The sequence below is a fragment of the Serinus canaria genome, chromosome 5, assembly GCF_022539315.1.
Source record: "Serinus canaria isolate serCan28SL12 chromosome 5, serCan2020, whole genome shotgun sequence".
NCBI lineage: Eukaryota > Metazoa > Chordata > Aves > Passeriformes > Fringillidae > Serinus > Serinus canaria.
In genome coordinates this window covers 2,521,889-2,539,937 of record NC_066319.1, presented here as the reverse complement: position 1 = coordinate 2,539,937, position 18,049 = coordinate 2,521,889, and the positions used below count along the sequence as shown (strand labels likewise).

Sequence of the window (18,049 nt, the reverse complement as noted above, 5' to 3'; positions counted from 1 at the left end):
TGACCCATTAATATACAATGTGGAAAGTAAAAAATAAAGCAATTGAAATAATCTAATTTCAAATGTGAGAGAAAAAAATTTTTTTTTTTTGATCAGCCCACTAAGCTGGTGTAGACAGTAAAAAGTTTAATTGCTCACTGCAATCCTGCTCCTTTTCTGAGTTTCCCTTGCTGCAAGGAAAAATTAAGATAGAGACAATTTTACACCAATTCCTAGATAATCCTCTTCTGTGTAAAACAGCTGACAGTTTTACTAAGACAAGTAGGTGGTTTTGATATTTGTTATTCCATTTTTAAGGAATGGTCCTGCTGGCATTTATAACAACAAAAAAAAATTGAGGAAAGTGCATACTGATAAAAGTTATCTGATAAACCACTGTGAATTGAACAATATGCAGCTGAACATAGGCATGTGGCCAGGAATGAAAATTTACAGCTCAATATGGAGCATTTTATAAATAAAGTCAATTACTTTGATTTTAGTGGGACTATTGACATAATGCATGGGTCTGAAATCTTGAGATCAAGAGAGGCAGGAGAGGAGAGGCTAGAAAAGATTTTTTTAAAACACAGGCAAACAGAATATAGTACAAAACAACAGCTTGCAATTAAATAATACATGAAAGGATTTATCTTTTGGAACCTTTATCTTTGAACATGTTTTACTAAATTTTGAGAAATAGGAGTTTTGACTTGTATCCTGGAGTCTACTTGGATAAACAAATCCAAATATTTTGTCTTCAAAGAAAAAGTGTGCATTAATATAATTTTCTTTGATCAGGATTTCAAGATTTCAGAGTTTAAAAAGCAGAATTTTTAATAGTAGGAGGAATCATATCTACTTATATGCCTATTTCTTCATAAGAAAGCAAGCAGACTTGAAACTCTAATTTTAAATAAATCTTTGCTAAGGTTTGAAGTACAGTAACTGTAGGAACAAATAGCTCAATTCTGACATTCATGGCAAAATTCTAATGCAGCAAAGAAGATAAAACAATATTTCCAAGTTACTTTGACTGTTCAAAGATAATGCAAATATATATATATACACACATAACGTGTAGATTCTTCTGATGAGGTTGTGTAACTCAAATTTTGTTATGTTTGTGGGTTTTTTTAAAAAGAACACTTGCTTTACTGATTGCTAACCTTAAAGTCTAGAAAGAACACATAAGTGTTAAACATACTGTACCATTGCTCTTTTCCAAGGCTTGCATTGTGTCTGGATCCAAGGCAATGCTCACAAGCAACTCCATGTAGCTCTTGAAAGTCTCTTTCATAGCTCTTGTGTTCAAAAAACGAGTAACAAGTGGAGCTGGAGGTACAACCTCTGAAAAGTCAACAGCATAGAATGATTTTTTTCCCTTCAATATCCTAAAAACACTTGTGTTTTTCAAAACAGAAGGTTTCTCTCTTAAAACACAAGTGACCCCTACTGGTACCCCAAGAGAGGAAAATTCAGTGCAGTCTATTTCAATAAACTACTTACATGTGAAAAACAGGGGCAGACACCAAATATTGCACAAATATTAATTTGTGCATTTTTAACTATCAGCATTTAGATTCTATTTCAAGGAATTAAAACATTTCCCTACAGTGTAGATGAAAGTGCAGAGAAACAGGATAATTTTATAACTGCAGTCAAGTGAAGTACCCTAAGTGCCCTAATTTTCATGTCAAGGTAAGTACCTCCCAAAACTGCAAAATTTGAAGTCATCCAACAGGAAAAAGAATTTTTGAGTACTAATGATGTCACCTAGGAGCCTGCATACCACTGAAGTCAATCACACCTCATTTTTAGACTCAGAAAAAAAAAAAAAGGTAAAAAAAAAATTATCAGTGAAGAGATACAGGCATAGTTATGCTCACTCTGAGGAAGCTTTTATTTTTTCATAGTCAGCAATTTTAACATGCACATCAGTACTAGGAAGCATTCTGCAGCTTTCTATAGGCTCCATGTCTGACACCAGGGTTTTGCAGTGATTCAGTGCAAGGCTGTTAAACTCCCTCAGGGATGACCACCATCATTACTAGGTTACTTGAGGTCTTAAATATGGAGAGTGTTACCTGGGCAAATTTGCTTGAAAATTATTTCAAAGGTGCTGTCCTCACAGAGGCAGTGTGCCAGTACACCAGTGATAGTGTAGCTATATTGAAAAGTCACCAGGATGCTTTAGAAATGCAGCAATAATAAAGTAGGAGCAATACACAGCTTTGTTCAAGCATACAGGAAATAGAAGCCTGCAAAAAGCACTGTAAATCTGCTAGCACAGGTAACCCCTATAAACATTGTAAACTTCAGAAATCCCTTTTTTTCCCTGGAGAGTTCCTGCAAACATTGAATCTCAATGTTCTATCAATGTCTTAATAGCAAATCTGCTCAGCAGGCTACATTTGAACAGCTGGCATTCAGACAAGCAATGGAGAAGCCAAAAAGTCAACTGCTTTTTCTCCTTGGCTTCTGAAAAAACAACAGCAGCATCTGATTTCTGCCCACATCTGCACGCAGGCAAACACTACAGGAATGGTTTTTCAGACATGACATTCAGATGCAATGGAAAACTAAGGAAGAATCTCATTCTTAAGATGTATTCAAAAAACAAATTGGCTTGTCCTCCTACAATTGTACCCATCACAGACAGCAAGTGGTAAAATATGTACTCGTGTAGATAAACTACATTTGAAATAAATTCAATTGTACACATCTGCTTAAACACCAACAGCAACTGAAAAGTTTTAAGAAACTCATTTTGCAAGGCACTGCTGGGTTTTATATTTTCTTTCTGAGGCTTGCACAGAAAAATGTGCAAGATCAAACAATGCAATTTTATAATACTCTTCTCAGTTAAGTTCAAAAAGGCCTAGGAGCCAGCAATGGCATCTCACTCACCATCTTCTTCACTCTGGGCCTCAGGTGAAGAATCAGACTGGGAAGATGAAAATTCTTCTTTCCACTTTTTCCTTTTCTTTGGTGGTGGTTCAGCCTTTACCTTTGGCTGTTTAGCTTTGGGTTTCACAGAAGAGACTTTTGTTGCTGCTGGTTTTGGTGTTGGTGGATCAGGGGGTTTGCTGTTGCTATTACTAGGCTTGCAGTGAATAGTTCTGCAATGTTATGAGGAGAATGTTTATGAATATAATTACCACACAAGTTTTGGCAGTAATAAAATAGCTATAATCTTATTTAACCAGAATATACTCCCCACTGATTATACACACTTAGTTCACTGTAACTGGGTATTAGGTTGTACCCATTTCATATACTACTGTATTTTTGAAATAATACTTGACCAAACAATGTTTTTCTCTTCCCACCCCTCAGAACAGGAAACAAACAGGAATATTAATACCAGAAACACAAAGTTCTGTACTTTAGGACTGAAAACACAACACAGTTTTGAGACCATGGCAGGGAATACAATCTTGAGAAGTGTTAGAGTTTTGTCAAGATGGGAAAGCAGTGATATGTACAGCAGAAACATTGCCAGAACATCTTCTGGAACACTGAGAATAATTCTAGACATCTGTCAGAAATGGAGATTTCAAACCAAAATGCATGGAGACAACAGACAGTAGAAAGATGAGAACAATGGAAAGCCTGCCCCAAAGGAGGAAGCTGAAAGACCTCACTTGATGGAGCTCAGTGAAACACACACAGAGGTGGGATCTGACTGATTTCTCCAGAAATACAACATGCAGTACAAACAGAAAGAAAAGCCAAAAGCAGTGTTGAGAGAACAGCAGAAGCACAACGAGCTCATCACAATCATGTTTTGTTAAAAGAGGGGGTTGCTTCAGAGCCCTGCAAGAACAGGTACTGGAACAGCCTTCCACAGCCCAAGAAAAAAGGAGCATCAAAATCACAGCTACTTTTAGGAGAACAGGATTATTTCATAAAATTGATTATCTGATGGCACTGCTTTCTTTGAGAGCAAACTAGACTTAAAACTCCAGTGTTTTCCTGAATAAAGAGCACTGTCATGGACACCTGGTTTTAAATTTACTTCCCAGGATTGTGAAGAAAGCATGTTACTTCCAGTACAGCAGGACAAGAATGGGCAATAAAACAATCCAGAAAAAACTACCTAACTAGCAAAGTCCACAGGATATGAGAAAACAACACACAGAAAATTAAAATCATTACACTAGCAGGCTTGTAGGGCAAAGGATGACATAGAAACAGCATGTAGAACCCTAACACCTCCAAAATAACTGATTATGGAACAGAACAGAGTAAGGAAGACAAGGCAGTAATTTATATTTAATTTCTTAAAGCAAACCAGACACTTCTCAGTTTCCCTATTAAAGCACAATTAATACACCTGAAAATTATAACTCCTGTTTATTTCAACAGGTGTGTTCTTAATATGAAAACAATATGGCAAAATGAAAAAAAAATTGAAATAAAATACCTTGCTGACTGCACAGGCTTGATTCGTGGTTTTTTTGAGCATACTCTGACATATTCCTTTTTGTTTGCATTTTCAACAAACTTCACATACACTCGTTTGTATTTTGTCTTTGCATCCCCAAAGTACCCAAGATACTAAAAGGAGAAAAAACCCAAACCACAAGTGGTTCTGTTAAGCAAAATTTGTCAGTTTTAACATGTAAAAATTTTAATATTAAAGAAAAAAAAAATCAGTTTAAACTCCCCCATGTTTAAATACAACAAGCCACTCTACAGCAGTTATAATTTAAACAAAATTCTCCATCAGATTTCCAGATAATAATTAAAACTGAAGAAAATAAGGTAAGGGGAGGTACTCTGGGCTTCTTTTTTTTCCCTTTATTTTATTCTCCACATGTGTCATCCCAAAAGCATTATCTGCCTGGCAAAAGGCTGCCTGTTAAAATTGTATCCTCTCTGTATCACTCCTATTGCAGAAAGCAGTTGGTTCACAAGCTTTTTTCCACTGATTTTATTCTGGTCAGGAAAACTTGTTCCTTTACAAAAGATATCAAAGTGATCTCAAAATGATATCAAAGACCCCGTGCTGGAAAGCAGAAAATCAGTCCATGGATGTCTTTAGGGAGAGTTTGAGTCAGAGGGGCTTTTCCCCTCTAGGATGATTGCTACGAATGAATGCCAGAATCACATTCTATTTATTTAGTCTCTTAGCCTTGCATGAAGGGAAGCAGCTGCCAAGAGGCTTCCCAAGGAATTCTGAGGACTCACACTGTTAGTAGCAGCAAACTCTCTGTGGCCGTCACGCACTTCAGGAACAAACTTCTGCAATAAAGCCTTCTGGACTTTCCAGATAGCTGGAGGCTCTTTTCCTGTCTGCAAAGCAACCTGGAAGAACAGAAAAATTGTTTGCTAAAGGCAGGGCTTATTTTTCTTCCAGAAATGTGTTTGTGCATCACATTTCTGAGGAAGTAAGCCAAGGATAAAATGTAAATAAGTCATTCAAAATTCCAACACCGTCCTTATTAAATCCTGTTTGCATCAAGGCAAGTTTGTAATTATCAGCTTGAATGAGAATTTTCTGTAGATCCTACTCACAAACTACTAACTCAAATAAACCTTTTGGAAAATGTACTCAAACACTGATTACTTTTTCATGACTCCTCAATTAACAAACTTGAAATTCAAAATATCTCCTAATGTATCTTAATCCATTTCATAAGTGACAAGGGAATATTTCAAACTGTTAACACTTGTCTTATGTGACAAAGCAGCATTACTTAATTTAAAACTGCACCTTGAGAGGATGAGCACAGAGACAAATAATCAAAAATATTAGACATTTTCTAACAGTAAGAACATTGCTGGCTATGATAGCAACAAAAGGAAAGGTCAACATGCAGAGAATTAAAATGGTGAAGCAACAAAACCAAATAATCAAAGACAAGAAGGAAATTCACATAAACTCATGTGAAGAGTTGTACTGGTTGCTTATGGCAATAATTTCGTGTTGAAATACAAAGCAGAACCTCTTACAAAGAACCAGAAGCCAATTCCATTCAAGTTCTTTTGCAAAGTTTCACTTGAAAGTCTACTCCTAGCTTAAAAAAAAGAAAAAGTAGTCAAGAGCCTTTGAAAAATTTATGCTTTTTAATATTCAAATAGGTAATTCCAAGTTCTAACAGAGGTTACCAGCACACAGATTTACTTTATTATGTATGTAGCATAAAATGGGTCATGTGCATTCAAAACATGTTTGTAATCTGCACTAGAAAGACACCTTTAAGGCATTTTGGCAGCAGTCAGGGAATATTAGAATAGAAAGAGAAAACTAATCTGCAGCCTTTCCTCCTCTGGTAGTTCCTTGAGGCTAAATTCATATGCAGGGGTTTTGTGCTGTGTTTCCCCCCCAGCAAATATTCAGATTACCTTTAGTGTCTCTATATCTTCAATCTTCACTACAAATTCATCACGTTCTCTGTACATCCCCTCTCCTTCACTGTCCATATTCTCCTCATCAGTACATCCTTCTATTGCAACAGTCTCCTGCTTTTTTGCCAATTGTTCTGAAGTCACAGCATCCTGTTGAGCTACTTTTAAGGGGTCAGCTGGATTCATTTTCTCCTGCACATTGCCTACAGGAGCAGCTGTCTGTGCAGATTCCTGCTTTACTACAGCACTGGTGGTGGTGGCAGCAGCAGTAACAACTGTCACTTTTTCAGTTTCTGAAGAAAAAAATCCAAATTTCAGTTAAATTGTCAAGGATTAGCAATGTAATATGGAGCTAGGTTTCTCTTCTTTTCTGTTACAATTTATATTAAAAGCAACTATTCTAGGAAAAACACCTGTTCTAGGAATTAAAATAGAAGCAGTATTTGACCACAACTAAATCTTACACAAAACCAGAATACTGTAACTAATATACCTCTGTTTGTATTAAACTGCTGCACCTGTTAGCATCTGGAATTAACAAAACTGAATGCTTTGGAAAACAATTTGATAGTTACAGACATGATCACCAGGTAATACTGCTGCACTTTGTGACAATAAGCAAAAACAGCAGTAAAGGTTACAACACAGAATCTTGTTATCTGCTGATAAATCTTTTGACATTGGATTGCAAAAAGGAGAAATACACTTGAAATATGAAAACATTTTCTGTGTGACTTTTGGGACATTTATAATTTATATCTTGTGATAATGTAACTGGAAGTTCCAGATTAAAACTTTAGCAATAGCCTAATGATTTTTAATGATTTTTAATATTAACAGAGGTGAGCAATGAGAACTGATGATACAAAACAAAGAAGGGAAAAGAACATTCCTTTCCTCCTCTATTCCAAAGAGCCAAAGAGAAGTCCCACCTTTCAAAATTATTCTTTCCCACCTGAAAAAAATTAGAATCCTTTTTAGATATTACTTTACAATCTTATATGTATTTTAGTTTTAACACCGACTTGCTGATCTAAAAGAAATCAAGTTATATTAACTATAACACAATTACTAATATCACTCAGGAAACTTAAACCACTTCACAGTTTTGTTACAACCACTGCTAATTGTTGACTTTTTCACTTGAAAAATTATACAAAGGATAACGTAACATATTTTAACAAAAGCAACTCCAAACAAATGAGTTAAATGCCACATGAATGTGTCAATACAAAAGCTATACACCTAACTAAGTGAAGATTCATTAAATCCACTCAATAAAACTGTTAATTTGGAATGTGAAATGTGCTATTCCAGATACATCACCTCACATTATTGCAAATATGTTCTATTTTTTCAGTGGGAGAGAGCTAGCTTAATTAGCCACACCGTTATGAGTCGCTCAGGTATATTTACATATTTGTCAGAACAGCAGATAAAGGTACATGTTCTACTTAATACTATCAACAAAAGACTATGTTTTAGCATTTGTTTGTCTATACTCATTTGCAAAAACAGACAGAAAAGGGTATTACCAGAAAACCTGCAAAACACCAGCAAGAAAGGAAGATGTCATTGTTAAGCATCTTTTACAAACAATCTTGTCACAAAACCGGAAGGTGAATTCAAGAAATTGGTGACAAATATTACATCCTTATGGATACCAAAGAAGATACAATAATATCATAAAAGAAATCACTGAGAATAAAACACTAATGGAAATGCTCACCCAACAACAACAACAAAAAAAAAAAACATTTGAAATATTTCTTTGGACATGGTACACAGAAATGGCTTACTAAAATTAACAAACTTCAGCAAGAGCCTCATGCCTTGGCACTATCCAGATTTCAGCTTTCTGGTAAGAAAAACAATCAGTGCTTCTTGTTTGAAATATATATTCAACTGAAAGACACAGAAGGAAGTTCATTCTCTGTAAGAGCCTTTTTGAAATGCATGCACTTAACATAATTACATAGAAATAGCCACAGAAAAAAAACAGAATAGTAATTAAGATAAAGCATTGTTCAGCATCTCAACATACTCTGCAATGATTTCCCACAGTATCTTAGGTGTGATTATTACAATTCAAGTTTAATTTTGCTATGTATTTTTCAGCAAATCATGTCACACCTAGAGAAAGGGAGAATTTTTTTTCTTTTTTAATCTAAAAAGGGAAATCATTACTTCATTCTCTCTTGTTAAGAATCAGCTTATGGGTCACGGGTTCTGAATCCTGAGAAGAGTTGAAGAAATGTTCCATTTTCTCCCTGTGATTATTTTGGAAGACAATGGTATTCCTCTGGAATTAGTACAATTATATGATTGCCTGGATAGTTTCTAATTGCTTACCAGAGGGGGAAAAAAAAATCTTAACTGAAGAGACCTGTCCAGGCAAAAATATTCTGTATGCTGAAAATACTTCAAACAAAGCACCATCAGTTAAAAGCTCTGAACATGGATGTACAGCATGGATATAACACAACTGAAACTGAAAAGTGTGTGAAAAACTAATTACTACTGTGATCAGTGGTTGCTGCCTGCCCCTCCCTGCCCAAACCAATCCTTCCCAGGTTTTGCTCTTTTGTTAGTAACCTATCAACACATGGAGCTACAACACCCCTGATCACTATGGCTCAAATGACTCCTACCGTGGACCAGGAGTAGCAGTTTACAAGGAGTAAATGAGTGCAGTTTACAAGAGCAAAAATTGTTTCACACACGTATCCAGTGCAACTTCATTGTCACAGAAAATGTGTGTTTACCTAGCAACAACTTATCTCCTGCTGATGGCAATTATTAATATATTCCCTTGCTAGAATTTTTTAAAAATAGGTTTAGAACCTCTGACATGCTTTGTTGATGTTCCCAGATGAAAATCATATTTAGTGTTTCAAGCCAGAATCGAAGAGAACATACACATTATTCCAACTCCAGGCTAAAATAACTTCTTGGCATTAGTCCTATTTAAGTATCATGAAAAAGTTTATTTACATATTTTCTAATTGTGGAAAACACTATTTTAGTCCATAGTCAATACACCTTTTGAAGAAAACTATTAATTGTGGCCAAAACCAAACCAAATTAAAACCTTTACCTGAAGAGAGATAAATTTTTTTTTTTTTGTCCCATCAGCTACAAAAATCTCCTTCAACATATGCACCTGTAGCAACCCTTTTACCTGATTTGATCTTTTTGTCAGATGTTTCATCCAGGGCTGACAATGCAGTAGAGATGCTCTTTTGAAGGTCATGGTTACCACCCACAGAATCATCTTCATCAGAAGAAAATGAAGGCAGCGTTTCTAAATTTTTCTTAAGTTCCTCATCGGCTTTTTTGGTTGGACTTTCTCCACTGACCTCAGCAGCCACAGGTGCTGCTGCTGCTGGCTGAGGCTTTGCAGAGGGCTGCAGGCAAGGGGCACGAACTATTTGTGTGACTGGTCTCCTAGTCCTGTTTGGCATTCGTACAGCTGGAGTGGAAAACTGTTGCCTAGGCCCAGACTTTAGAAAGTCTAAAAAAGATGCAATAAATCCTGTTCTGACTTCAGGCTGTTTTTCTTCAACTTCTTTAATTTTTTGCCTCATTCTTTCCTGATGTTGGTAAGTATCATAACAACCTTCAGAAACAGGAGAAGAGTATGTGAAACATGCATCATTTCCTCTTGAATTTTGACGTTTACACTGTCCACTTCTTTTTACCTGTTTCTGAGTTGCACTGTCATCTTCTGCAGCATTTTTGTTTTGGCTTTTTCCTTTGCTTTTTTTCTTCTGAAGGTTCCCTTGGGTTAAGTCTTGGCATTCTTCTTCAGTTCTATTAATGGCTCCATCTGCACTTTGGGGCACAGACAGCGGCTGCAATGGAACCTTTGACTGGTTACCTGCTACTGTACCATCATCACCACCCACATTAAAATCATTCTCCGACGGAGCACTTTCCTCACTTAGGCTCCTACCACTCGAAACAAACTCTGTCTCCTTTGCATTCAGTGTACCATCAACAGAAGCATCATTATCTTCTTCAGACTCGTGGCTGATGCTGGATTGTTTCTTCACTCGAACAGCCTCCTGCTCTTCCTGACCAGGACCAAGGGTGGGAGAGGTCATTCTTATTGGAACAGTCTGATCAGAAGCTTCAAGGTGCTGCTGATCCAGGTTCACAGCCTTTGTCTGTATTGTTGACACTGGGGTAAGATTTAGAGTAATTTGGCCTCCATTCAGAGAAATATTATTTCTGCTTGCTGGCTTTCCAACTACAGTAGGTGAGGCACTGAAAACAGAAGACACGTGTCTGGAATCCAGCGATCGGAACTGCGTTTTAGACTCCTCGCTATTTTCAACAGTTTGGATTTCCTCTTCATTAGAGGCTGATTTGGCAAAGTCAGATGGTGTCACTCCACAGGCTGCTGCTGTTGCTGCTAAGATGTCATCCACATTGGATAATATATTCCTCTCATCGCTGAGAAGCATAGATTCTGGGAAGCATATCGAACTTAGAGAAACAAACTGATTTTTTGCATCATGTTGATTTGTCTGAGTAAAATGATCTTTTGCTGTCAAATGCTGCTGTAGTGGTTTTGAAGACTCAGAAATGTCCATTTTCATTACTTCTGAATTCTGACTGTGAAGCTGGTGCTGAGAATGTCCCCCATTACTTTGAACAATGTGACCATCCATCTGAAGGAACGGATGTGCCACCTGCTGAGGACTCTGTATTCTTTGCACTTGCGGTGACGCCTTTGCTTGTCCCAAACCCGACTGCAGGATTGACTGGTGAAGAATCTGCAAGTCACAGGTTGACTCCAGCAGTACCTGTGCACTGGGCAAGCACAGCTGATGACCATGTCTTAAAGCATGAGGCTGCACCTGCGGTGGCGTGCTAATGACTTGGCCCTGCTGCTCTTGAGCTTTACTGTCATGTACCTTATGCATAAGGGAATGCTGCTGGTTTAGTTCCTTAGCACTCACAGCTCCCTGTGCTGGTCTCATTAAATTTGCTGTCTTTTTGATATCATGGCTTAGGCTGCTGATATGGCCAATGTGTTGGGAAAGCTGCTCCACAGAACTGACCATTCTTTCATCTTTTTTTGTTCCTTGAAGAGTAAGTCCAACAACCTGATCTTCAAGACGAGAGTTGCTTCTGATTACACTTTGAGAGTATCTGTCATTTGCTTTTGAGACCCTGTAGGATGCATCCTGAGCATTGATCTCCTCCTCTGTTAGGCTTGGAGTGGAAGATTCAAGACTAGCTTGCTGTTGCAATGCCTGCATGTCCTGCATTGATAACTCCTCCTCCTGTTTCGCCGAGGCGTACAAGTTAGAGTCAGACTTCCTTTTAACATAGGACTTTGTTTCTGAGGAAGGTCTGCTGTTCTGCAGCGTCTGGGAGTGAGCTGGGGATGCAAAAGGAGACTGGACAGATGGCAAAAACTTTTGAGACTGCGGAGAGGAGGATTCTTGTGACTGAGAGTTCTGAGAAGAATGTAAAGAAATATAGCTTTGATTAGGGCTCGAGGCTGGAAGAGTTTGTACCCGAGGAGAGGCATTAAAGGAAAGAGAAGGCGACGTTAATGTTAAGGACTGCCCTGAAGAATAGCTTTCTGAAGGACTAACAGCTGCTAAAACTTGTGACTGAGATGAAAAATTAACTTGGGACTGGGTAACTGGAGATAAACCCTGAGAGTGACTAGAAGAGTAGTTCTGAGCTTGGCTGACTGAAGAGAGTTCCCTCAGTTGCCCAGAGTAGTTCTCATTTGGAACTGAGGTCAAAACCTGTTCCTCTGAGGAGTAACTTAGAGTTTGACTGTCAGAAGTAATAGCTTGTGATTGGCCAGAAAAAGTCAATGTTTTATACAGTGAGGGCAGCTTCTCAACCTTACTGGATGAGAAATCCTGTGAGTGGCTGACAGGTGGCACATTCTGAGCCTGGCATGAAACATAATTTTGGGACTGACTGACCGACAAGAGGCTGGGGAGCTGTGCTGTAGAATAGATCTGTGCTTGGCCTGTAATGACAGAACTCTGGTTTTGTGCAGTTTTGGCATAGCTTTGTGTCTGCACAGTGGGAGCTACACTCTGAGGTTTGGGGGTCTTTGTTGACCTCGGAGGCTGCTTCATGGAACAGTTTTTCACTTTTGCACTGGAAGCAGAGGGAAAACCGGGCGATGGAATTGCAGATGTGTACGACTGAGCAAGTTCCACTGTGACTTGAGAAGTCTTCTGCTGTGGTGCTCCATTGCTCACCTGAGTAACATCTCCAACTGGACTGCAGGATAACGCCGAGTGCCTAGATGTATCCTGAAAGTTAACTCCACTTGTACTTGTTAAATAGCTGTGTAAGGAATGCTGTGAAACAGTCAGCTGAGGCTGGACAGACTGAGTACTTGAAGGCCGCTGGTGGTGTTTAATAACACTACATTCTCGCTGAAGTGCTCTGTCCATGGAAGCAGTGGAACCAGTGAAGACAGATGTGCTGTAGGCCTGAGACACCTGCTGGGCTCCTCCAAGGGTCGAAGGCAACAAACTGAACTGAGGCTGCAAAAGATGGGGTGCAGATTCTTGAGCAGAACGATACGTTGATGACTGGGGGGGTACACTGGTACTCAGAACGGAGCTGCCCAGGCGCTCGAATGTCAAAGCGGTTGGAACAGTGCCTTGGGATGTTTTAATCTGTAATAAAGGATCGTGGGCACTTAAGAGACCGTTGGATGTAGCACTGAAAGTGGCATCTTGAAGAGTAAGAGAAGGGGTAGTAGCAAAGTTTCTGCTGCTGAAGGTGTTGGGATGCTGATACGCTGACAAAGCAGAGGTTGGTGGAAATGTTCCAGAGGTTGGCAAAGCTCCAGTAACAAATAGTTCTGTGGCTGTCGAGGAATGCATACCTGGAAAAAACAAAAACAAAACAAGGAGGAAAAAGGAGTATAAGAGAGCTTTAAAAGTAGCAACATTGCATTTCTATAAGTCACTTAACTGCAAGCTCTTACAGCATTTACAAATATAATGTTCTTTAGAATCATCACCCTTTTAAAAAAACCCAAACATATAGGGAGGCACTTATCGTGGGTAATTTTCAAAATGGAAGTGCAGGGTTTTTTTAGAATGCCAAACTCTACACCTGCAGTGAACTGCTGAGGGAAAACTTCATATCCTTAAGATGCAAATTGTTGATTTAAAAAATTGTACAAGATCAATTCTGCTTTGAAATGGAAGGCTCTTCATTAGTTTTTATTTCAGTTTAAAAAGAACATCACAGTAAGCTGATCAAAAGCCCTGGCCACCTTTAATAAACAGTAAAAAGGCAAAATTACATCTTAGCTGTTGTCATACATACACAGCTTAAAAAGGAATCCCATCTCCTGGAGTTACCCTCACCAATAATTTTATCACTTACTTTATGGGAAAAATTTCAGAGCATGCGGTGAATTAGCTAATGGTCTATACACTCTGCAATTCATTTTCTTAAAGGAAGAGTTTGACTTTCAGTACAAGCAGTAAATATAATTTGTAAGCTTTCTGAAGTCAGAGTCCCAAATATCCTCAGACAGCAATTATCTGCATGGTGCAGTAGCAACTACCCAAATGAAAAGCATATTTCTTATTTGCATCCAGCCATTGGTATGACACCCTAGCTGAAACAAAATTTCTCAACAGAATGCACTACTCCAGATGAAGCAGGAGTATGAAATTCCCTTGCAAGCTTTGAGGCTTAGAGCAGTGATCCATATCATTCACCCTGTAACCCTGTATTCATTCACCTTGCTTTTCACCCTGTAATTTGCAGACACTGGTGAAGTTTGTGTACTGTTTCCAAAAGTCTACCAAAAAAAGTGAAGAATACAAGTTTATTCCCAGAGAAGGTTAAAATTTTTGCAAAGGAATCAGTTTCCTCTGGGAAATTTACCAGGGTATGCAAATCAGAAAAAAATAAAATCAGTCAAATGATTTGACTTTTTTTAGATTTTTCTTGCACATTTAAAACACTTTTTAGCTTAGCACCATTCAAGAAAAAAATAAAAACTCCCAGTAAATAAAGCTTGTTTTGAAACAAATACTTCAGTTAAAAAAATATTTCATTTTACAATATAGTAAGTCATCTTAAGCTGATTGCAACTTAATCATACAATTGCTTTTGAAGTTTCAGGTGAAGCTGAGAAATAAATTCTTTGTTTCTCCCTTTCAGTCCAAGACAAACTGATATGAAGAGATGTGATAGTGAAGGAATGCCAAGGTATTTTTCCTTACTCAACAATAAGGTCTTTCTGAGTGAGAAAGCATAATCAGTGTTTTAATGCACTTTTCCCCCCCCCATTCTAAAAAACTGCAACATCATGTACAACTGGGTTCTCTTTTACTGATCCCTACTGCTAACACAGAGGAAGGGCCATCTGGAAGCCTCAAAGAAAGGGAAGAATTTAAACCAGTTAACTGCAGATGGTAATTTCTAATCTAACCTGTATTTTACCTTTTTCTTCCATAAATCAAAACCCTTCCAAATACCCGTAACTTCTTAAACCAGACAAGAGCCTATCACAGGAGCACTACTATGGCAGAACTGCTGGGCTTTATAATCTAATATTTGTTCAGGAGCAGACAAAAGGCATGGCAAAGGTACTAAGTTGCATGCACAGACACACCCTCACTACCTTAAGAAATCAGAACCCTGAGAACACAGATCAAAGGAACACTTAGAAGGACAAATATAACAATGTTCTTCCTTTTTCCCCCCAAAATCAGCAGTGGGGGGTTTGGAGAAAACCCCAAAGTAAGAAACCTTCTGAAAACAGGTCACCTTGCAGAGTGAAGAGCTCTTGCTTTCCCTCAAAGAAGTTTGTGGAGATAAAGCTCTCAATAGACACTTGGGAGGATCAAGGGTTACAGAAAAGCAGCAAAAGTATTAAAGGACAACAGAAAACTCAGAGAACTGATAGTATTGAGAAATGGGCTTACTAATGAGTTCTTAGTAATGAGTACTGAGAAGTGTCCCAATCACCAGTACCAACATCAAACCTGACCCACAGCATGTCTCCCCCTTCTTCACAATTCACTGTTAGACAGGCTGCAATGGAGAAAATGCTAGGACAAAGAGAAAAAAGATTTCTTCCCAGCTGACATTCTGATGTGAGGATGGGTCATCATAACTCCAAACTCACAACTGATTTATTTGAATGTTGTTTGCCCAGATTACAGTGTGCATCTTCATCTGTGCTCCCACACATCTGCTTTTGTCAATGGTGAGTTAAAAGCCATAGTCTCTAGTCTCAACTTTTTGAGCAGCTCTTCACAGAATGCAGCTGCACCTTACCCTTAACAGAACGAGCGCAAACTATCAACAAAAGGACTGCTCCACTCTGGTTACCTTGTGCCTCCTCCCCAAATCAGAACAGCAATCATACAGCTGCACTGAGACACAGATAAGCCTGCTGATACAGAGGAAAACCATCCCACCAAAGGAAAAAAGCCACTCAAACATTTTCTGCTAGATCAGTGAATAGATCCAATTCACTGCACAGCTGCACAATCACTCCATAAGATTAACTAGAACTTGAAGCTACCCACAGATGCAGTAGCAACACTTATCTTGGTGTGACTATCTACAACAAGCTCAAAATCTGCAGTTTCCTGCTCTGCACAGAAGGCTTGACAGATGGGGGAGGTTTGTGGAAGGCAGTCAGTCTGCCAGAAGAGATGGCACGTTTGTTCAGTTGTAAATTAGATCCCTTATTTCTATCTGACATGCACCTCAGACCCTTTTGGGAACACCTTGTTCATTACTTCTGTGTACAAAGGGGCCAAAGCTACCCAGAGATTTTAGTACTAATAGCACAGAAGAACTGTCATAGGGAACAGAGCTTGAGACTGAAAGATTTGTTAGGAGGTACAGGGAATGTGCCTGAAAATGCTTAAAGTGTTAGTGAGCCTAATTCCAAACAAAGCTGGGGATATAAATTTGACTTGTCAGACAGAATAATATCCTATGTATCTAAATTCCTTCTAAACAACCAGAACTTCTGCTCATATAAATCCTTTGCTAACATAATTTCATTGATTTTGAAATTTTTAAATATGGAGATGTAAAAGAGGTAGATAACATGCAGCCTTTTCAGTTAGTCAGAATATTTTTGTTTCAAATTCTTCCAAACATTCAATACAACAATGACAAAATTTATTTAAAGAGAAAATGTTCACCTGTCTGCCAGGAAGGAGCCCTGAATTGTGGTAAAAGGGTAGATCCTGAAGAGACTGCCTGAGCAGTGCGAGACTCAATAGCAGAGAGAAAATTCATAACTGAAGAAGTTTCTTTAGTGTTACCTCCAGCACTGTGCATACTGGTATCAAATATTCCTGAAAGACCTAGATGATAGCAGAGAGAAAAGAAACAAAACAGATAAGTCAGATGAACTTCAAAGAAGCAAAATCAAATAACAGATATATGTTCATAATTCACTAAAAACCCCCATCTTATGAAACATTAGCAAAATAAAGTACATTGAATTTCCTGTGTTAAATTGTTATGCAGTGTTACAACTGTAAATTGAAACTTCAATATACATTTTAAAACCTATTATTAAATGTATGTCAAATAGGATGCTTATAACAGCATTTAGGTACACCAGCAAAATGCCTTCCTTATCTGAAGAGTCACTGTTCCATTTTCACTTGGTTAAACATTCAGAATTCCTCCTGAAACACATCCAACTTTTCTGTATCCAGGTCTCCCTTTTGGGCAGCTTATGGAAGTTTGGACACATCTATAGGACTGGCACATGAAAAGGGGTTTTGGCTGCATTCCCTGTTTCAACAAACACCTCCATGTGTTTCCCATTGCTCAGACCTTTCCATAGCAGGAGGCTCGATGGGAATTGAGTAACTGAGATTATGTCAAGACTGCAATTCCAATCCTCCATCACCCTGATCAAGGACCTGGCCAGGAGATACAGAATACAGTCAGCACCTGAGCTCAAATACCTTTCTTTGGAAGCTGGGTTGCAAAGTGAGCATGAAGAGGTCAAGCCCCATCTTCTGGGGGGATCCAGAGACAGGATTTCATCAGGATCAAAGACAGACCCCAAAGCAGCTGTAACACAGCCTAAGCCACTGCTACATTTTAAATGAATTTTAACTTTTCCCCAGCAGCGTTTCAGTGTGCACATGGCAGTATAGCAGCAGAGTGCTCCAGCTCACATCAGTTCTGCTGTTTGCTTTAGTCTGGAGGAGCTGCCAGCATTTCTGCCACTGGCTTGGAGGCACACAACGTTTGCCCCCATGCATAGGCCAAATCCTGAAGAGCTGTATTTTAAAAAATAAGTGCAGCTTTTTCAAAAAACAACATACCAAGCAAACCCTCCCTTGATATTTTCCCTTCTACTTACAACATTTTGATAAAAAGCTAAAAACTGTTAACCCCCTGCTACACGCTCAGCTTCTCTAATACCAGTTGCCACCACTTATATGACAAATTCCCTTTGATTATAAAACTCATTGACTTTAATCTAAATCACATAACAGTTAGTTTGTTTTTTCTTTTTCCTCTGTAGCTATTTAAGCAGTCTTCTCATGATATGGACAGTTACCAGCAGGATGTTGGGTAGTTGAGTATCCAGGAAGCTGATGAGAAGCTGTGTATGTCTGTCTGTGAAGGTCTGTTTCTGAATGTGATGAATGTCCTCCTCCATAGCTTAAACTAAGGAAGAAATTAAACATTATAAACAGAGTGT

At 38.4% G+C, this 18,049-nt stretch overlaps 1 protein-coding gene across 2 annotated transcripts in view; it reads right to left on the bottom strand.

The window, feature by feature from the left end:
• The window catches only part of QSER1 (glutamine and serine rich 1), a 44,247-nt gene that overhangs the window by 9,874 nt on the left and 16,324 nt on the right, over positions 1–18,049 (bottom strand). Inside the window, exons 2-9 of one of the 2 annotated variants that reach the window (XM_030239955.2) lie at positions 17,906–18,015; positions 16,521–16,685; positions 9,518–13,216; positions 6,334–6,629; positions 5,176–5,292; positions 4,409–4,542; positions 2,890–3,101; positions 1,192–1,329 (exon numbers count right to left, since the gene is read on the bottom strand). In XM_030239955.2, the coding sequence (XP_030095815.2) occupies positions 1,192–1,329; positions 2,890–3,101; positions 4,409–4,542; positions 5,176–5,292; positions 6,334–6,629; positions 9,518–13,216; positions 16,521–16,659 (4,735 nt within the window). In that variant the 5' untranslated portion in view covers positions 16,660–16,685; positions 17,906–18,015. Of the gene's footprint in view, positions 1–1,191; positions 1,330–2,889; positions 3,102–4,408; positions 4,543–5,175; positions 5,293–6,333; positions 6,630–9,517; positions 13,217–16,520; positions 16,686–17,905; positions 18,016–18,049 lie in introns of those variants that run through there. The other variant, XM_030239957.2, reaches the window with a different exon arrangement.